Genomic DNA, 22,508 nt, shown 5'->3' on the forward strand with positions numbered 1-22,508 from the left:
GGAGAAATCCATACACCTAGCTTCTGCTGGCAAAACAGTCACCCCAGTATGCTTAATGCAACAGATTCAGGAAGACAGAAGTTCTGTAAGCTCCTAATGCACCAGTGATGGCTGCGGCTCTTGCACCTTTAGAAACAACACACTTGGACTTCACCCAGAAGCATCTCCTATACCCTATTAAAAAATCACTGTCTTTTTTTCTGTGAGAGACATTTCCTCCTGACGTTTTCTAAACATCACAATCCTTCACAGCTTTCATTACGTTTCGTCAGTTGTCTCACAGCCTTGTTTATGTTGTTTGGTCACCAGGAATCTGGTAAGTTCCTCTTTGGGACAGACTAGTGATGCCAGAAGCTACACCGAAACAAGGAGCCTCCTGCAACTTGTTATTCCCGCTGTGCTCTAAGGTCCTTATTTCCACTTGCTCCACACGACTTCCTAGCGGGGAAGCATTCTTCCCTGGCCCCACATCAGCCTGCTGTGGGGTGGGAAGGTGGCTGCGCACCGCTCAGCCCCGCTCCCCCTGCACACTGCCACCCTGACATTTCCACAGATTTGCTTTTCTGTACTAAAAATTGCATTCAGTTTTCTTTCTCCATACAGCTGTGCCCCCCATCTGCAGTTCGGTCCTGAGTAAAGCCTTTCTTTGATGGAAAAATTTCACTTAACTATTCAACTAGTACAGCGGACTAGACACACGTACTTCACAGAGACATGCCTGTTGGTGCTGCTCCCACCAGCACAGAGCTGAGTTGCGTTAGGGCCGTTAGAATGGAATCAGGATGAAATTACTCCTGAGATGTGGTTGTAACGCCCAGGTCAAGCAAGAACAACTGTTCTCTACCGTTTCCTCGGGAAAACCTCAACGGAGGGTAAATAGAAGCACTGTCCCGTTCTTCCCCCACGGGGAAGACACCGCTCCGCACCCGCTCCGCGAGGCTGCCGGCAAGTCCCTCTGCAGCGGCGCGGCGGCGGCCCCGCGGGGGCGGGCGAGGGGCCGAGCGGCGCCCGGGCGGAGCGGGGGGCCGCGCTGCGGGGCCGCGGGGAGCGCCTCGACGGCGGCCCCGCCTCACGGCCGCAGCCGGGCGCCGCCAGCCAGGCACAGGCGTGACGGGGCTGCCCGGCGGCGGGAGGGGGGGAGCTCCGCACCGTCCAGCAGCCGGTCCCCCTGGGCAGGCGTGTGCTCCGCCTGGCAGCGCCAAGGGCAAACACCGCGCCAAAGGCTCGGCGCAAACACCTGACTCAAGCGCCGGCCCGCCCGGCCCCGGCCCTGGCCCCCGCCCCGCCCCACCGGGCCGCGCTCCCTGCGGAGGGTGTTGCCCGACGCGCGCCGGTGCGGTGCGGTGCGGTACGGGGCGGCCGCGGCTCCGGCTCCGGCCCTGGCTCCCGCCGTGCAGAGGGCAGCGGGTACCGGCGTGCGCCGTCCTGCCGGGGCTCGGCCATGCTGGTGTCGCTCCAGGCTCCGAGGGGGTCAGCGCTGCCCGCCTGCCTCCGCCCGCCCGCCCGCAAACAAGCAAAGCCATGACCGCAGCGCCTGGGGGGCTGGATCTCAGTTTTTTAAACGAGGAGGAAGCTAGGGCGATTTTTCAGGTGCTGCAGAGGGACTCGGAGCTTCGGCGGGCTGAGAAGGACAGAGTCAGGTACCAGGCTTCACACCGGCCCGCCGCTGCCCGCCGCGCCTGAGGGGGCTGGGAGGCGCGGAGCTGGGCGGCGGGGGGCGGCGGCGAGCGGGGCGCGCACGGCCCCGGCCCGGGTGGCGGCGGGACCCGCAGCTGCCTCGCCCCGCCGAGTAGAGCGGGAAGAGGGGCGGGTGGCCGCCCCTGGGAGGGCTGTGCGCCGGCCGGGGCAGCGGGGCTGCCGGGCACCTGCGGGGAGGGCTGCCCTCCGCCAGCGGCGGCTGCTGCCGGGCCGCGGAGCCGCCCGTCCCGGGCATCGGCGGCATCGGGACGTCTGGGAAACGCGTGTTGTGGCGAAGCCGGCTCTGAGTCACGGCGGGTGCTGCTGCCGCTGCCCGCGGCTCGCCTCCCGCCCCGGGGGGGGCCCAGGCTACCCCAGCCTGTCGCCGCGGGGCTGGCCGGGCACTGGCACCCGGGCGGGCAGCGGTGCCGAGGTTTGGCGGCTCCGTGCAGGGAAACGTGGCGGCTCCCGGGCCGATCCCGGAGCCGATCCAGACAGCTTTTGGCAACCAAGCCCGGCACTCGCCAGCCTGAAAGGTTGTTCGCAAGACCCTTTCAAGTGACTTAACTGAATCCCCTCCGCCTTCAGGTGCGCAAGTTATACCATCTTACCTGAGCCGTATGAAGAAATAGAACAGCCTCGACTTTGTTTCTAGCTCCCATCTCCCCTGTGCACAGTCACCCAAGCAATTTGCGTTGATAATGAAAGCACAGGTCAAGGAGTAATATAATCTATGCTGGGAAATGAGCTGTGTGTTATTAAAGGTTATCATTTCTTCCTCTGGATGAGACAGGAGGTACCTTGTGGGCAGTTTGCAGCTGAGAGGTAGTGTCCTCTCAGATTCACAAGTGGCCACTTTTCACAAGTAATGCTTTCATCTAGGATGTAGGCGGAATGTTAATGAGTAACACTTCCATCGAGTGGATTTTAGTACTGTGCATTTTTTTTGTTTCAGTCAAGTTGATTTTATGATGGGCATGGTTAAATATGTGTCAATGCTGACTTGCATCCAAAGCTTGTCTTAGTTCTCTGCAGCATGTGACCCAGGACTGAGTTAAATTTAGTGATTTCTTTCTTCTGTAATTTGGCATTACCTTTGTTTCTTTGATTAATTTCTATGCCATGTGTCCCATTATAAGCCCCCCTGCAAAAAAGAATGAATATTTTGCTGGATATGGAGAATTACATGGCTGGATAGCTCTAAGTTTAAAACTCTTTAATTTTAATAGGGTGACACTAAAGCAGGAGCAAGTGCAGTGAGGCTGCCTGTGGTGTAGAAAGGCTCGTGAAGTGATAGCCTGCTCTTGGAACTTGGGGCTCTCACCTGCCCCCAGATTTCTGTTTGTTTCTCCATCTATGGACTTAGAACTTTGTCAGTAGGAAGTGGTCTCCCTTTATGCAAAAGCTGTCAAAATAAACATGGTATAAGAGGACGTTTCTGGTGATGCTTTGCTGAGATGGAGTCAACTTTAAATCTCAGTTGAAGAGGCATTCAGAAGTTGAGCAGAAGACAGGTGTTTATGATCAAGGTGCCACACTGAAATCTAGGTTAAACACAGAATCTCTCAGAGGCTTTGTATGTGTCCTTTGGCAAGTTTCATAATTTCTCTTGGGCATAATAAAAGTACTCTCTTGCTCACTCCACTCATCTACTGGTCTTATTCAGACTGTAAGCTCTTCAGGCCAGGGGACTTCCATCAGGAGCAGGCAGATTCCAGTCTGTGTGATGTTGCCCTGTGCTACTATAATCTAAGTAATAACAGCGATCACCCTGGAGGGCCAAATCCTGCAGTTCCTATATGACCTCAGTGAGCTTCAGAGGCTCTAACAAAAATTTCATTTGCTTCTCTTGGTCCCATATGCCTGCCCCCTTGGCTCTATGTCATTCTTATTACTATTATTTTGGTAATTAACTTCATACAAATTTTTTTCAGTTCGAAAGTTTTAAAGTGATGCATGAGCACTGTGGCAGCCCCCTCCTGGGATGCTTTCAGAGCGTGATTTTGAAACTATTTGATTCACACCATCAGTCAAATGAGGCATACAGGGAGATGCTATGGAATGGAAGGAGCAGGGAGCAGTTTCATCAATACTACTTTTTTGCATGAAGTCACTGAAGTGAGTTATCCCGCAGAGTGCTCCTGAGCATGGTTTTGGAAAGATCTAGTTGGAGCTGGGCAGGGCCAGGGAGCAAGTCAGTAATCACCAGTGGACTCATTGGTCAAGTTTGTTTGGTGACCATCTTTATTTAAAATATATTATGTCCCTGTATAGACCACTCCAGACTGGATTGACAGAGGGAATAAAGCATTTCCTGGCAGACCACAAGTCAGGTTCTAATGATTTCTCTGACACTGTGTGTGCTATTTGATGTCATATGAACAAGCACATAGCTGTCTGCAGATCTCTTAAAAGATCAATGAAAAATGGAAATCCATTCCCAGATACAACTCTGGAATAAAAAAAAAAACAAACAGGAACGTGGTTTTTTTCTTTTTACAAGCTGCAGTTTGTATATAAAAAAAATGTTAACACCAGTTAATTTTGAAAGGCAAAATAAGAAATAAGATCAAAAGATGAATTCTGACATTGTGCATGGCTTGTGATGTCCAACAAATGGCAACCATGGTTCAGCGGAGTCGATTATCACATAAATGCAAATGTATTGCAGTACAGCATGAAATACTGACCTTCTCAAGCTCCTCCTCAGCTATGTAACCGTAACTGTTCCCAGACGAATATATACTTTTTTTTCTTTTCTTATTGCTTACCTACACTGCTTTATAGAACCTCTGGATCTCTCTTCACCCAGACAGCCCATGCCTTCATGAAATTAAACACATACCTGGGGGTGTTTTCTGGGAAAAGGCTATTTGCTTTATACAACCCCTTTTCATCTCCCTTCCTTTTCTCTCTGTAGCCTTTAGAGCAGGAATGCGTGACCTACCTGGCCAATTGTGCACATTTGTGTAGGTGTGGGCCCCGCTTCGTGCTGGCCTTCCCAGTTCCTCCTGGTGCCCCAGCACACCCTCTGAGAACCGTTGGCCCTTTCTCAGCTCCCTTGGCAGGCTTCAGATCTCTAAGCCTTGTTTGGAAGACTTCTCAGTATTACTTTCCCTTTTATGAAGAAATGAACTGTGTGACCCGTTGGGCCTTTACTTATTCTTGTTACTGACAGGGAGCTGAGCTTCTCATGTGCCCTGGGCTGTTTGTTCCCAGGACTGCTTTTTTTTTTTTTGCCGGTTTTCTCTTTTCCAGTGCCCTCTCGTGGCTCCTCTCAGCAGTACCTTTGAACAGCAACAGCAAACCAGCCATACCTGACTGCTTCCCCCACGAAACAGGTTCAGAGAAGCAGCAGCAGTCAGCTTTGGTATATCTCACATGGCTGTTCACTGCTATATACACTGAAAATAATTTAGAAACTTAGTAATCAAGTATTTAATAATTTTAAATATATAAATACACATTAATTTTGACTTGGGTAACACCCAGCTGTTATTTGTTGTTCATCAAATCAAGTCTCATTCATAATACCACCTGGAAGAAAACCTCATTTATCATAAATGTTAGCATGGGAGAAAAAATGGAATATGGGTCTGTATATCGATATACACGCATTGTAAAGACAGAACTCCATGTCACAAAATGCTATTTTAATAAGCCTGATTAATGAAACTGATGATTTTGCAGATGCTTGTGGAAAAAGGTTCCTTCTCCCAAATATTTCAATCACAGTTAGATGCCCAGGAGGAGATAAGGAGGAATCCAGCATGTTCAGAGAGCAGTATCATGTTCAGATGGCTCCCTGACAATTCAGTTTCCGTAAAACACAATGAATGCTTTCTGTAGGCACAGTTATTAATACCACAGGTCAACTTGCCATACATAATGAAATAGGCCTGAAAATCACGGCATAAAAACATTCCAGGTCTCTTATTTAACTTCTGGTTTCAAGGCTTCAGCCTACACCTGGCTTCTCTTCTCAAGCTTTGTACTGCAGCTGCTGAGGACAGAAATTAAGGAAGAATTGACAGTTAATAACTTGCATGCAGAGCCCCAGGTCCCAAAGACTTAACAAACATATAGGTGCTTCTCTTTTCTGTCCTTTCTCCCAGAAGCTGATGGGGAGGGTGACAAGGGAGGCTGGCTGCTTCCCATCTCTTCGGGACAGCAGTTCAGAGCCTGGCAGGTAGCAGAGGGACTGGCAATCCCTGTGGGGAGGCTCAGGAGCAATAGGGCATGAAGCTATGGGATACAGAGGTGGAGCTGCTGCCTTTTATTTTCTGAGGAAGCTCAGCTCCTCCCTCTGCAGATCGTGGAGAGGTGGACAGCACCCAAGCAGGTGTCTTTCCAGTCAGCTTTGGGGCTCTGTTGCCTCAGATTGTCTGAGCACTGGGTGCAGAGATGCACCTCCACTGTGAAATGGCACCAAGGTTCAGAGAGCAGCTGAGATGACAGGAGCTAGGAGACATGGAGCCAGCTACTCAAAAGAGGCAGCAGGTAGGGGGTTGTGGCATGGGAACAGGTGGCTGGTACATTTGCAGGTTGTTCAAAAAAAGAGCAGTTGGGAGCTACAGCAGAAGAGCTACGGATAAATAGAGAATCTATTTAAAAGGGCAGAAGAGCTCAGATTTCTTTAATTACTGACTTCTATTTAGGAGATTTGTCTGGTTTATATAATGCTTCTATTGTGACTACATACAGTAGCCTTGTGCTGTTTTAGTTTATTAATCCTTGAGAAAAAGGGAAATACTGTTATCTTCACTTTCAAATGAGACACTGAAAATACCAGAGACTGAGCCACTGACCATGGAAATGAACCTGCCTGCCTGAATAGCAGTTTACCTGATAGATCATGTTTCGAGAAGTAACCATGTTTGTATTGTGTAAAGAATTTTTTCTTTTTTTCAGTAGGAGGAATGGAAAAAACTTAATTACCAGCTCTAGAACATATCTTAGGCATCAGCCACTGTCTATGAATAGGAACTGAAAAAAAGAGGAAAGGCAAACGGAGCTTTTGAGAAAGAAGAGTACTTGTTCCCTCTGCTTTCATTTGTTTTGCTTATTTCCAGGTTGGTTTATGCTTTTGCTTTTTTTATTTAGTAGATTTATTCTTACAGAACTATGACAATGCAAATAGATGGCAGCAAAGCAGAGTTTGTTTTTTTTTTTTAATTTATCCTCAAATTTAAAGATGAAAAGCAAGAGAAATTAATTAGGAGGTACAGTCAGCACCACTTGCTGCTCCTCTCTTGGTGACCCATTAACAACATAAGATTCTTATGTGAAAGATTAATCCCCTCCTTCCTTTGTTCTAGACAGTCTCCACAACAAATCATTTGGATGTAGTTACTGCTTACAGGAACACAACTGTTCTTACTGCCTTACAGCAGATCATTTACTGAGTTCATAGTTTGTTGCAAGTAATTCCATATTGTACTCTCTTGACTGACGTTTGCTCTCACGAGTCTGGCAATAGAGGCTGGGAATATAACGCTGCATGGGGAATGTATTTTTTCACCTTTTTCCATACTCATAACCTTGGAAGGCATTTGTGGCAGAGGTGCAGACATACTCAGCACCCTCTTGGTGCTTCAACTCTTTTGTCTTGCGTACAGTTTTAGGGGTCTGACATTGCAGCTTTTTTTTTTTGGCTTGGTCACAGAAGTACTCCTGACCTTCTTGCAGCCTCTCAAAGACTTAAGAATAACTTCTTGGGTGTTAGAGGTCTAGATTAGGGGCCCAACTCCTTATCACAGAATCACAGAATGGTATGGGGACCTCTGGAGATCATCTAGTCCAACCCCTGCTAAAGCAGGTTCACCTGGAGCAGGCTGCACAGAGTCACGTCCAGGTGGGTTTTGAATGTCTCCAGAGAAGGAGACTCCACAGCCTCTCTGGGCAGCCTGTGCCAGGGTTCTGTCACCCTTGAAGTAAAGAAGTTCTTCCTCATATTCAGATGGAACTTCTTGTGTTGTAGTTTGTGCCCATTGCCCCTTGTCCTGTTGCTGGGCACTACTGAAAATAGTTACAAAGAATTTTTAGAATCATCCCCAAAACACCCATAAGCTCCATGGGTGAGGACAGCAGGCAGGATACCAGGACAGCACCATTTGGGTGTATTGTTGTTCCGGTGGAGCTCCCTATCTGAACAAAGCATTAATAAAGAAATTCTTTCCTAAGAGATACTCCGCCCCGGGATGTTTCAGGGCACAAGTGTTCTATTGTGTCTTGTTTGTGGAGGAGTTACTATTATTATTTATTGCTGATACTGTGCCACTGGCATGTTTAGTGGTTTGAGAACACTTATGTAAACAGGTCCTTGAAGCCCTGAAGTTCTAATATGCTAAAGAAGTGTAAATGGAAGCAAGAATGGCAGGGAAGACTGTAGTTTAAAAACCTTTACTCAGTTTGGTAAACAATTACTGACATAAATAATCCCACTTTGGGACTCCCCTTGTTTGAGCGGGGGTACTGAAACCAAAGGCAATTAAGTTGCCTATCAAGTTGCTTCCTCATTGCTGTTTTTTAATAATCCTGTGTTGCGGTGGGGCCTGGGGTCGAGGACTGGGGCTCCATGTGAGCTGAGGAAGACTGGGCAGTCACAGCCAGGGGCAGGTGGGCACGGCATGTGCCATTTTCTGTTTTGATTTTTAGTCCTGTGCATCTGGGCTAACTAATATGAAGTCTGAGGTGTAACTCCAGTTTTACATCTATAGAACAGGGTCTGGACTGGCATTGCTGCTAGCTTGTTGGTCTTGTCTTTTCATAGTAAACTACTTTCAGTGCTAACAAAGGTCAATCCCTTCCTCCAAAGCTTTGCACTTTATGTTTGAGAGCAAGGGGGTTTCTACAGTGTGTGTGGCAGCAGAACGAGACCCAGAAGCACCTTTTCAGGTGTGTTACGTTTGGAAGAGCCTGTCTGGTAGTGCACTTAATGTGTTTCTTCTTTCTTCACGTTACTTTTCTTCTTTCTTCATGTTACGGGGGCCATGGGGGCTCCCCACAGGGCTGGCAGGGCAGGACCATGCCGCCAGGGCCTGTCCCACCCCGCGAGACAGGGCAGCCGTGGCCCAACCGCCATGGTGGTGTGGCAGGGCCCAGGCCAGGCTGTGGGGCTGAGTCAGGGTCAGGCCTGGTGAGGGCAGCCAGGTCCGCCGCAGCCTGCTGGTCACGGGGCAGGGCTGTGGTGATGATGCAGGGCCATGGTCAAGCCATGAAGTCACATCAGGGTCAGGCCTGGTGACGATGGTGACCAGGGTCATCCATGGCCCTGTGATGGCTGGGCTGAGGCTAGGTTGGGATGTCAGTCCAGGGATCAAGGCTAGGACGTGTCTGGGGCTGTAGTTGCGGCAAGGCCCAGTGAGGCAGCCTCCCCGTTTAAAAGCAGCTCCTGGGGCAAGTAGGGGTGGCCCTTGCGAGGCTTCTGGCTGTCTTCCCAACAGCTTTCTCCAAGGCCACCAGCTCTGCTCTTTCCAAGCTGGCCCTGGGTCCAGGCGGCCAAACCCACAGGAGCAGGAAGGACATGCTCAGGGCATTTTCACTCATGGTCATTCAAACATAGGCTTATGCCAGGGTTCAAACTACTAATGTTAGCATTTTCACGTGACAAAATACTGTAAAAGTGAAAATCATCATAATAATTCCTATTATTATTACCTAGCCGACTTTCTGATGTCACTAGGGCTGCCAAAAGGAAGACACTTGTTGCAACTGATGAGGTCTAAGCCAAGGCTTACTCTTAAGCCCACAGGTAGACATTTTCTAAATCCAGGCTTAATGGTGAAAGGAGAATTAATTGAGCTTTGTCTATATGGATAAATTGAACAGACTTCAAGAATAAATGGTCAGACAGCAGTACAAGCTAGCATTAACTACCGAGTAGGCAGTCAATATGGGGAGTTATTCTGGAACAGCTAATGCAGAACAGTCTGATCTGTTAGGTTTTCGATGGAGTTGTGACCCAGTTAAGGACTTGTACACCTTGCAAGAAGTCTGTGCACTTCCTAGGTTTGACCTTTCCGATAATAATGTCTCTGTGTTCTCAACACCCTCTGTCTCCTCTGCAATTCAAGTGCAGAGGTTAATAATTGACATCAGTGGGAACATCAGGTAGAAAACAGCTTTCCATACTAAGCAAGCAGAGAGTCATGGAGGTGCATGGAGAACTGTCTGAAATGCTGAAAACATCAACAAAGTATGGTCACTCTCACTTTAGCTCAGCTTTCTCAAAGATGTCAGAAGTTTGTAATGCCAGTGGCACGTGCAGCAGAGTCACTGGGCTTCTGGAGGGTAATGCCAGTGAAGTGTAACATGCACTGCCTGTCATTGCTGTAAGGAAAGGAATGAGTATCAGTCTGCAGTGAGCTGCCTTGAAAGGACCCCAGAAATGTTTTCAGGTACTGACAGGTTCTACACACTGTCTGTGTCCCAACACCTTCAAGTCCTCACACATATTTCAGAAATACTAAATTGGTTATGCCAGAAAGTCAAAAAAATGTTGCATAGAAATGTGTCAGATTCATGTTGAGTGGCTGGATACCTCCCCTGGCACTGGCAGTGCTGTGCTCCGGTGGTGTGTTCAGGTTACGTGTGTCCTGTAGTCCTGCCGAAGTCTGCAGCACGTGCTTTCTGTGGTGAAGCCTGGGGCCCTGGAGTTTTGCTGGGTTTGGTCCCTGAGATACTTCAGATTCTTGGGTCCCTCTAGACATCCACCACTTGCACCATCTCTGGACGTGGCTCTTGGAGAGACCTCACCAATGGCTGAGAGCAAAGCTTGTTGGGCTGTGTGTCGAGGCCTCAGCTGACATTCATTTGTTTGTATCAGAAACCATTCTGAATAATGTTGCATGCATCCATCTCCTTTTCGTCTTTAAAATTTAGTTTTTGTCAGTGTTTTACATACACTGAATTTAATCATCCTTTAAAATCTCTTTTCTCTCTGAATCTAGTTTTCAAATCAAGTGGAGTTTGGCCCAATGGAGTTTTAAGCTTTGGGCACAGAGACCCCATTTTCTTCTGTGTTCCCTAACTTGCACGCGGGACTATATAGACTAGACTGACTTCAGTTCAGTCTTTCCTGTACTTGTTTTAAATTGAAAAGTGACTTAGTGCCCTAAAGCTGGCAGCCTGAAAAGTTTCAAAGCTTACATATTTCATGTAAAAAATGCATTAAAGCAGGTAGGGAAAAATTGGGACTTTTTCCTGAGGATGTGTGTATCTAAATGTTCACAGGAAACATATTTCTAATCCTTCTTTGGAGCTAGATTATTATATTAACACTGTTAAATGTAATAAGCTGTATTTCAATGCCTGCATTTTGAATTCCTACCAGAAACTATATTCTTTTTATCAGTCTTACCTCAGAAATATATAGGTATATGTACCGGTACCATACTAACCAGGACCAAACTAAAACACCAAAACCACAAAACAAAAGCTAAGAGTACATGATGAAAAGTACAGTCTGTTTACACTTTATTGCACATAAATTATACAGTTCAGTTTGTGGTTGGAATAATCAAGGAACTGCAATACTTCTGCTTGCCCTGTCTTTGGATTTCTAGGTATAGGGGGAGAGAGCTTGCAGTCAAGCAAAGCTGCTTCAGTGCGGCTGGGACGCTCTGCATTCTGTTTCTTCCTGCATTATAGATTTGCATGCTTTTAAATATATGTTTATATTGCATGCTTTTAAATATATGTTTATATATAATAATAATATATATTATTATTATTATATTTAAAGTATTATTATACGATAATATTTTCTATTTCCAGTGGAAGAGTTGTGATAAATTATGACATTCTAAGCTACTAGAGCAGAGGATCTGTGTAAGTATTCATTACATACATGTATATAAGCTTTATATTTCCAAATGAGAAACATCCACTGTGACAACTTTTAGAGCTTACATTCATTCTTATGACTGCTTCCCTTAATTTAAAGCAATGTAAACAGGGCTTTTGTGTTACAGTAACACATAAATTGTGTGCAGGTGCACTCTGACCTTCTGTCGTATTTCTGTTGACCAGGACTGTTAACTCAGCTCTGTGTAAGGCTCTGCACAATCACCTGAGATTGCAAAGGTGTATTTTGAGAGCCCTAGGCTTCAAGCTTAGCTCTTTATAAACAAAAGTCCAAGCCTGTCTGGAGCCTCTCAATTTTAGAGTTCTATTCAGACCCATGGGGTATCATACACAAACCTGCTTGCAGAGGTGAGACCTTGGTCTTCATTTGAAACCAGTTCCCCTCATTCAGAGTTCCCATCTGGCCTGTGTCCATTTTCTTGTTTCTCCCCTTATATTGTTACCTAGGAAATGTTTTGCATAAAGAAAGTCATACAATAACAGGAGGAATAGCATCTGCATTGTATGTATTTGTAAGGCAGTGAATTTATAATGCATGGCTGAGCTGTAAATTACTTGCATAGATGGTTGTCTATTTGCATGCTGTCAATATTTATAAAAGGTCTCACAATCAACTAGCAGCTTTACCCTGGAAGAGTGAGCATGTCTGCTGTTAATCATTAGCTTCAGATTTACTGAAAGGCCTAAGACGACCTGATCCCCAGCCTTCCAACCCATCGTGTGTCACACACATGGTATACATCTGCATTTCCTTGTAAGATTTCCAGGACAGAAATTCAGGAACCCAAAACTTACTCCTGTCATGCGATGCTTTTGGATTGAGACTACATCTATCCCTGCAAGCTAATCAGAATCTTTACATGGATAATTATGTCCATTGCACCTATTAGCATGTAATAATGCTAATGGAAATTCCTATTAATGAAGTCATCTTCATTAGAAATATTAATTACTACCATTCAGAAGCTGTGTGACACACTTTAAAAATGATAGGTAGCCTTCCTTTCCATTGCATCATAGATTTGTTTTGTTATTATCATATAATATTGGTAGGTAGCTTGTGAGCATTGACAGCATAATAAAGTAACACTCTCTTGTTTTTGACCTGTCATTTGCAGCCTGTACAGAGAGATTGTAAATCATCAGTAAAACATTTGAGTGGACCTTTCCCCTGTTTCACACTCACTGTAGAGGAAATGACAGAATTTGCCCGAGCTGGAGAGTCACTGACAATTGTGACATTACTAGTGGCATTTCAACTCATACACTCCTGTTTACTAGCTGCCCAGAGGACTAAAAGCTTTCGTATTCTGAGTATGTAGAAACTCAATTAAAAGATAGATACTTATTAGTCTTTTCTGTTTGTTCCAGCAGGGCTGAAATAATGTTTTCACTGTAAACCCCGGGGTAGCAGCTCAAGAAATAGTTTCATGTTACAAGTAATGTTTTGAGGCATTGTTACAGCTTGACATGGGTGATTAATCACCCTCAGCTCCCGTGATCTCAGTTTTCAATGCTCTGTGCTTTAAAAACTAAACTTCATGAAGACAGTCACTGAGCTGATTTCTGAGGTTTAGACTGAGAACTTCTGATTCATGAGCTGCCAGAGCAGAGAGGAGTTATGTGGTCAGCATGAGCATGAACCTCGTCCCTGCCCTAGTTTTCTGTTTCAAAGGAAAATGTCAGTCTGTGCTCTTGCCCAGGGGAACAGACAAAAGTTTCAGGCAGAAATGGAGTGTTGGACTTGGTGAAGGAAAAGAGCAGCTAGAGTAAATAATCTGCAGTATATTAATTTCATATAGTTTAACATGAGAAGTTAATGCTTTGCGAAAAAAACAGAGATAACTTTTAGCCACTCTACAGATGGTGCTTAAGTTAAAAAATAGTAGACACAAAAGTCACTGTGAGTTATAGAGTGGAAGGAAGTATTCAACACATAGTGGGAGTCTGATGAGAACATTTCATGTATCCTGATAGTTTTGTTGTCTTTGTGGATTGTGTGTAATGAATGTACACATTGCCACTGTATTAGGCTATCTCAAAGCAAGTGATAAGCTTTAATTTAAAAGAGTTAAATCTGCTGAATAAAGGTAGTGTAATAATGTCACATTTTGTGCATTTTCTACTTTTTAATTAAAAAGAAAAGACGTGGAAATGGAAGGATTTTCCCCATGAGCAGACAAGGTGAAACTTCAGTAAGGGTGGAAAAGATGTCTTCCCATTAACGCACATATTCCCCACCTGTATCCCTGACACACATGACATGAGTTAATGTGTGAATCTGATACCTATTGACATTTACTGTCTGCAGCTATCTGCTTCTGCTGCTGCTTGGAAGGGTGCTACAGGATGGGTATCAAAATCATGTGCAGAAGTGGTATCTTTGTGTTTAAAGTACTTCTGCCTATTAAACGAACAGCCTGGGAGGGATAACTAGGGAAGATTCATTCCCTTTTCACTTTCTCCCCACTTCCATCTCCTGGTTTTGCACATTTCTGCGATCTAAATATGTAGGGATGGATAATTGTGATCTGGCAACTTAATGCACCCATCAATGTGGGATTGAAAACATATGCCATACAGTTCAATTCTGGGCTGTGAAGTGTTTCCCCTGTCCTTGAGGTGAACCTTTCTTGGTACTTACGTTACTTCTTTCCACCCAGGAGTGTCACCACTAGGTGACTCTCCAGCAGCCTGATCTGGTGCCTGCTCAGGACAGTGAAAGTCCTTCCGTTACATTTATTGGTATTTAGGTCGTGGTCAGAAAGGAGCACTGAACCAACACACTTTTTGATTTTCCTTGTTGTGGCACTTTCACTTTGCCCAGACACATCTTTAGTTTTATTGGTGATATACTCAGACAAATATATCTTCTGTAGGCAACTTAATAGGTTAATGGGCACTATAAAATCAACAAAATAACAAAAATGACAGCAGCAGTAGCAATAATTGAAAGGATGTAGACTTAAGTAGAAAACTGGTGTTTTGAGGGAAGAGAAAATCAAATCTGAGTGGTTGCTTAGCAATGACCTGGCAGGTTAGATTCAAGCATTATTGCTAACACAACATTTTGTTCATCAAAATAGAGGAGGCCTTGATTTTTCAGAGAATTACTGCAGAAGTGCTTAATTTTACACATATAAAAGCCAAAGAAAAAATCAGCACATTTTCAGTTATATCTTTTTACATTGTCTTGTAGTGTGCGCAACCAAAACATTAGTCAGGTTTTGTCTCTGATTCATCTACTTCTGTGTAATGTTTTACTGAAGCTGACTTGGTTTATTGACATTAGACAAACAGAAAAGGGTAAGAAAGAAAAATAAACAAAAGATTGCTTTAATGTGAGTAAAAATATACCAGCTACTAAGAATAAAGACTGCCTTAAAAAATAGATCTATTGTGTGTCTGATGTGCTAGGAAAGAGTATCTTGGCTCTGCATATCATTATTTTTCTCCCTGGTAGGATTAACCTGCCACAGAAGCATCTCTGGCACCTTGGAAACCAGAATGTTGTTATTGCTGTTACATGTTTAGATTAAATGGTGGATAAGAATTTTTTTAATCACTTCAGCTGTTGTAGTCTTTGCCGTTATCAGTAGTATTTCTCCCCCCCTCTTTTTTTTTTTTTCAAATGATAACTTGAAAGTATGTCTTTAAATTATCTTTATAAAATTATAAGGAACTATAAGTAAGAAAATATTCTTGCATATGCATTTTAGAGCTACCCATGGCTGTGATAACAGCTAGAGTTTTCTAGAAATTTAACTGGCCATAGAAATGATAGAGATGCATGGTTCACCAGTGCGGCATAACATATAAAGCAGTGGGAAGGCAGTAAGATGAAGTAAAAAAAAAAAAAAGGGAAAGAACTGGTTCTTCAGGCACTATTTTTTAACATTTCTAGCCTTTTCTCACTGACAAAGTAAGGAATATAAACAGACTAGAGGCATAAGCTTGTTTTAGGTAACTGGTTTTGCAGATTATCTGCCCTGCCATCATTTTTATCTAATGCTTTTGGCACTATTTTTATCTGCAGTCCTTCCAGCCTTGTATTCCCAGACATGAAAGCTGTGATCCAGTGAGCTGCACCTTTACCCGGTGCAATTCCTTGTGCTTGGTGGTTGCTGTGTATCTGTTCTCTCATGAGCCGTGTGGTAAGAGTCCTTTAGGGCCAGATCCTGCTTCTCCTGAAATCAATAGGAATCATAATTTCTGCTTTGGCAAAAGTGGAATTGAGTCCTCTGTCCCCTGCAAACAGCAGAGGTGTCCTCAGACGTCCTATTTGGCAACCCAGTTTCTACTACCTTACATATCTGTCGTCTGCTTTATATTCAGGATGAAGATGGTGGAGAAAATACCTTTCCTCTTACAGTAGCAGTTAAGGCTCCTTATTACCCTAACAGGAAGTGGCAGGGGCAGGCTATAGCTCTTTTCACAATATTTATGATAACCCACATGAAAGTACATCCAAACATTTAGGTTAACTTTTCCCTGGAGATGTCTGTATAAAATACTGGGACATCGTTGTGCCAATAAGGAAGAGATGTTTTTAAAAACAGCGCAGAGGAATTGCTCCCGAATGATTCATTAGTTTAGATGCTGTGTAGGATAATAGATGGGAAAAGGTAACACAAGGTGTAGCCTGTGAGGTCATTTAGGCTTGTTGCCTGCTCCAGTTTGTGGAGCAGTCTCCTGTAAGTTATCCGGGGAATGGAGTTGCCTTTGATCCTGTAACAGCTTATGGTTACTTTTCCCACCCACAGTGGTGGTGTCTGCTCTCAAAAGGAAGCAGCTCCGTGCGTCCAAAGTGGCTGTGGAGAAATGAGGCGGCAGGATGGATGGAGCAGACAGGGAAGCTGGATTAGTACATTTGGTTTAGAGGGCATTAGGTGTTTTGACACTCCTACGGAGCAGTGTCTCAATATATAATTTGCAATCCAAGTAACAATAGCGCTGCCTCAAAGGCAAGTTCATTGCAATACTGACTGCAGATACCATCTTCTGCTGTAATTGTTTCTTGAGACGGGCTTTCCTTCTGGTTCACAACTGTCATTCATTAGTATCATGAAGGGACTTGTAGACTTGACAGAGCAGGTATACAGGGAAATGATGTGGTTTGGCAGGGAGTCACTGCAAATGAGAAATATTTAATAGTCATGCAATATTGCAATTACATATTACGTATTGTATTAGTATTATTTGGCGCTCACATAACGATGTATCTAGGGTTCAGTATATGGGCCTGCATGTGTGCAAGTATAAATACGCACAAGCGATTTAAAGGATTTATTTCCCGAGTAGGGGGTGACAGAGCAGTTCCAAAGCGGCACGCTCACAGATAATGACTGCAGGTAGCACCAGGCATGTGCCCGTAAAGACCTCACAGTGTTTAAATATTCATGTCTGTGTTTGTGCAAGATTTTTAATGGAATTTTCAGTGAAAGGCATGTTCGTGCAATGCCCGATAGGGTCGATGTTAGAGTAACTGTGGCGTTTGTGTATTTTTTTTTTTCCTCCTCTTTGGAACGCATCAACGTATAGGACAGGGATGTTTAACGCCACCCGAGTCAGCCCGCCCGCGGCCGGCCGGTGGTGCCCCGGGAGCAGCGCGGGGGCGGCGGCGGTCGCTAGGGGGCGCCTGTGCCCCATCCCGGGCGGGTGCGCCCGGCCCCGCCTGCCCCTCTGCGGGCCGAACCCACCCGGCCTCCCCGCGCTGAGAAAGGCCACCGGGGAGCCTCGTGGGAGCCGGTCCCCACGCTGGGGACGCCAGCTGAGCTGCTGTGGCCTTGCTTTCCGGGCAGTCGCCGTGGCGGCAGCCTCTCCCGACATACCGCTGTGCTCTCGCTGCGCCTGGTGCCGCGGCGCCCCTTGCCCAGGCCCCAGCAGTGAGGTATGAACTTGGCGCTGCTGGGAGCGCTTCGTGCATCTCCTCCTGGCCCTGTCGCTGCTCGGCAGCCTTGCCCGCTGCAGGTGGCCTCCACCGTGTTTAGTCAGGCCCGTGGTGCGGTAATATCTGCGATGAGTAACATGTTTGCCTTTGTAATGAGTTTATTTCAAATGGTTAGTACTTGTGCCTGTCTCTGTGTAATCTACTTCAAGGGAATTACTCATTTACCAAAAATGTCTCTCTCCTGTCCTCCTGTTCTTCACATGCCACCAGGTGAACAGTAGGTGCTAGTATGGACAATGTAACTGTATCAGTTCCAGGTGGAAAAGCATTGTTTCCAGCCTAGATAATTAATCTTGTTTTGTGAAGTAATGTTGTCTCAGAGAATATGAGTTTTTAATGAACTAATGCATGTTCTCTGAGAACATCTGTATTCCTAGACATGGCTTCTACCACTGATTAAGGTAGAAAATTTACTTCAAAGCTGTGCTAAAACATTGGCACTACATCTCCAGATGCACAAAGTCTAGTTCTGTTGCCGTCACAATCAGTTGGGGTGTGGATCTGTTGCATTTGTATCTCTACTTTAGGCACTTCTGCAATGTAATTTGAAAACTAGTAACTCGGTGTGTCATTCCAACTCCTTTGCGACTGTACCCTGTTATGTCCAGATAAGCAATGCATTCCTGTGACTTCTTGGTCTAAAACCTAACTTGCTACTAAACTGCTTCTTCAGTTGCAGCCACATGTGTATAGTTTGTTCAGGCTTCGCCTCTGTGTGGCAGAACATTCACGTTCATTATTAGTTGCTTCCATACATATTAAAGACAGGCAGAATCACTATACAGCAGGGAAAGAGGAATATGTGATAAACTCGTTGAACACGTTGCGTGAATACCTATTAGCTGAATTCACAATTTATTATCCTCCTTTACATAGAAAATGTGTGGTGGGCACCTCACCGTCTGGGCCTCAGTGAGCTTCCTCTTGAAAATCAGAATAATCTTGTTATTGCTTCTGCTTAAACGAGTGAATAAATATTTCAAGAACTGCTTTGTTAGAGTATTATTTATTCTAATTCAATTATTGGCTGAACTTAATCTTACTTTCTTAGTTTATTAATGCTTATGAATTATTACCTCATTTTTTGCAAGGAAGAAGGATGCACATCTTCAAGGCAGAGAATAATGCAAACATATGAGTCGTCCACTTAACCTGGACACATAATCTTATTGTTAAGTTGGAGAAATTCTGCTGTCACTAAAACTTTCATGTGATTGCTGTGAATGTATCATGTTACACTGTATCATTCACAAAGTCATTATATGTAGAAATATACTGTAAATGCTTAAATGAACAACAGGGAGAGTTCCTAATGATGTGCCTGTAATATCTAAAATGGCTTAAAAATAAATTGTTCTTTGTTTGTTTCCATTCTAGCAAACTTTTGAAAAGAAAGAAGTCTGAAACAGGGCTGCAGGGAGTGACTGGAGAATGGTTTGAAGAAATACAAAGAAAAAAGTTTCAGAATTACGTTGATGTCAATAGAATGCTAAAACCACCATTAGAACATCAGCTAAGGAAGAGCAAAACCACCAGTGAGTTGCATTTTTCCATTTCTTTATATACATGATAATGGTCACCAAACCAATGTCTTAGAGCATTTCAGAATGTGATAGCTAAGGAGTTTCTGAAATTGCATTGAGTTTCTTCTCATGTCAAAGTTTTACCAAACATATATTTTCAAAAAGATTATGTTTCTTTAAGCAGATTTTGTTAAAAGCACAGCTGGGAGCCACAACGCAAAATCCCTGGTGTTCTTATCCCATAGTTAGAATCATAGAACAGCCCGGGTTGGAAGGACATCAGAAGATCACCTAGTCCAACCTTTGGTGGGAAAGGGAGCCTGGATGAGATTGCCTAGCACCTGTCCAGTCACATCTTGTAAACCTCCAGTGATGGGCGCTCCACCACATCCCCAGGGAGCTTGTTGCAGTGATTGATTGTCCTCACTGTAGAAAAAAATTGTTTCTTAATCAAGATGAAGTTGCTGTAATTACAGCAAATTTAGTGGTGGTTTCCCAGTCAAAGCAGTGATGTTTACTTTGTACAAAAATGTCATGGTATAACCCCAGCTGGCAGCTAAGTACCACATGGCTGCTTGCTTACTCCCCTACCCCACCCCCCACTGCCGGCCCCCCGATGGGATGGGAGAGAGAATTAGAAGGGTAAAAGTGAGAAAACTCATGGGCTGAGATAAAGACAGTTTCATAGGTAAAACAAAAGCCGTGTGTGCAAGCAAAGCAAAACAAGGGATTTGTTCACCACTCCCCATCAGCAGGCTGGTGTTCAGCCATCCCCAGGAGGGCAGGGCTTTGTCAGGCGTAACAGTTACTTGGGAAGACAAACACCATCATTCCCTTCCTTCTTATTCCCCCAGCTTTTTATTGCTGAGCATGACATCATACGGTTTGGAACATCCCTTTGTTTGGTTGGGGTCAGCTTCCCAGCTGGGTCCCCTCCCAGCTCCTTGTGCCCCCCCAGCCCACTTGCTGTGGGCATGAGGTGAGAGGCAGGAAAGGCCTTGGCTCTGTGCAAGCGCTGCTCAGCAGTAACAAAAGCATCTCTGCATTATCAACACTTTTCTCAGCAAAAATCCAAAACATGGTCCCGTACAAGCTACTATGGAAAGAATTAACTCTATCCCAGACAAAACCAGCACAAAAACCTGTTTCAGTCTTACCTAGTTTTCTTAAAGAAACTACAGGCACCTAAATGACATTTGGAATACATAGGTAATCTGGATGTGGTGAAAGAGATTTGACTGTACCAGTGGAAGACTTTTCCTAGTAACACTGGGCTAAAGGCATGCCAGTGCTGATTATCAGGGTGGGTGACAAAGCCTGGCAAGTTGGGCTGACTGGGAAGCAACTTCCGGAGATCTCCCTTCACAGGTTCTGTTGCCCATCCAAAATGGACATGCACAAGAAACATGGTGTCTCTGTATGGAGCACGGCATTCTGTACTGTCTTTTTTTATCTTCCATCCAGATAGTTTTCATGGATAATACGTGCTTTTATTCCATTCACATTTTTGCATGTTCTTCATTGAGCACCTTCTATTTGTGCTTCATAGCACCTCGAAGCAGAGTCATGTATTTCGAAAGAAAAGTGAAACCCTAAAAATTTTCCTGATACTACAGACCTATACAGAACAGATCTCTGTCTGTCCTGACTGTTTTTCCCAAACATCCCCTCCAGTCCACAGCCATCAACTATTTTTCTCTTTCAGAAATGATCTAATTGATATAGCAGCTAAATAAAGTCTGCGTAATTGTTCTCTGGTATTTAACTTTGAAAGCTGCTGTTTCTATTTCAGATCTGAAGAAGGGGTTACATGCCTCAGAGGCATGTCTGATATTTCCAACTGTGTAAGTTGGTTTAACAAAAGGTGGTACTTCTACCTGCAAGCCTTGTCCTGTCTACATCCCTTGACCATCCAGGCTATTAGGACTCTCCTGATGTCACCTTCATTGTCAAGTGAAAACAATGCCACCAAGGGGTTAGGCTCTGAAAGGGGTAAAGGATGCAGCATTTTGTAATACACAATGATTGTCACCGAAGTGAAAGCCTTACACACAAGATTTAAAATCACATTACATGAATCATTCACTAGTCCAAAATGCTGCCCCTTGCTGTTGTTATCTGTGACACTTTGCTGTCATTTCTGGTTTTGCTTTCTCCCTACAGGCGTTGGTTGAGCCATTTTCAGGCTGTTGTATTGTTTCAGGCATGTAATGTTTTCAATGGAAAAAAAGATACAGTGCCTTATTCCTGAGTGAAGAAGTCTTATTTCCTTATGTCCTCCAGTTTCCTGTGGCATGTTTTAATAGCAGACCCTGCAGTTTCTTTCCCTAATCTGTGAGCAATACTTATCCTTTCCTTCACACCGGTTGTCAGCTGCTTTTACAGGCAGGCTGGGTTTATGTTCCTTCTGAAGAAATCAAATCTTATCCATAATTAAGAAATCGTTCATGATATAGTACATTTACAACACAATTCTGATATGCAGTTTGTAGCAGAAAAAATGTACTCCAGTGGCCATGGAAATCCCATCATAGAGCTGTATGATACAGAAGATATCGTAGTCTGAACTACTGTTATGTAGTTACATTACAGTCTATTACACCATTGTATAGTCAGGGTTGTCATATTTATATTTCTTACAAAGGTGAAAAAAAGTGACTAATGATTGTGGGTGCCTGAATTTTCAAATATCTAATTTGACTGTATTTTAAAATGGTTCAGGTTTTCAAATGGTTGAATGCGGCTTACTTTCTGAAAATAAGCATCATTTATCTCACATCACCCAAAACCAATAATACTTTTGGAAACTTTAAACCTGTTTATCTTTCTCTTAGTGTTCTAGTTAGTCATTATAAACCACTATGTCACACAGTCTATCCAAAAATGTCAATAAAACTGGATTTTCCTGGTGTAAAAGGTAAGCAAAAGACAATTGTTTATGAAGATGTAACTTTTACTATATATTTTAATGCTGTATTTAGTAAGAAATTGAAACAAATACAATTTTTACACTATTTTTAGATCATAAAGAATTGAAAATGTCATCCCGTACAAATCCTCAAGCACAAAAGAACACTTCAGCTTCCTTTCTGGGCTTCAGATCACCTTTTGCTTGGCTTTTCTCCTTTAGAAAATCAAGGAAAACCCAGACTCAGCAGCAACCACGGTGAGCTATAACCAGAACATACATTATGTCCAGCTTTTAAAAAGTCTATGAATTGTTGTGTTTTGCTTAGAAAAATTTGTTTAAATTATTTTTCCAGTCTCTTGCCTTTCACCTCGCTGAGATTTTACTTGGTCATGTAATGAAAGATTATCTGTTCTGTGTCAGAAGATAAGTGGCAAGTAATAGGTAAAGTCTTTTGGCTAAATATATTTTGCTCAGGTTTTGCATAAAGGTTTTAAGTATATGAGAGCCCCTAGACTTCGCAGCGGCTGCATCCTATTTAATTCCCTCTCAAGAGGACAAACTGTAAGGTGCATGGGGATCT

General features: G+C 44.2%; 1 protein-coding gene across 1 annotated transcript in view; it reads left to right on the forward strand.

Annotated features, from left to right (window-relative positions):
- The first annotated feature begins 1,325 nt into the window (after positions 1-1,325).
- EXPH5 (exophilin 5) overlaps positions 1,326-22,508 on the forward strand; it is a 37,052-nt gene continuing 15,869 nt past the window's right edge. The window contains exons 1-3 of the mRNA XM_055803079.1: positions 1,326-1,640; positions 18,872-19,029; positions 22,039-22,183. Coding sequence (XP_055659054.1) covers positions 1,522-1,640; positions 18,872-19,029; positions 22,039-22,183 — 422 coding nt within the window. The 5' untranslated portion in view covers positions 1,326-1,521. The remainder of the gene's footprint in view (positions 1,641-18,871; positions 19,030-22,038; positions 22,184-22,508) is intronic.

This window comes from Falco peregrinus, chromosome 4, assembly GCF_023634155.1.
Source record: "Falco peregrinus isolate bFalPer1 chromosome 4, bFalPer1.pri, whole genome shotgun sequence".
NCBI classification, from domain to species: domain Eukaryota; kingdom Metazoa; phylum Chordata; class Aves; order Falconiformes; family Falconidae; genus Falco; species Falco peregrinus.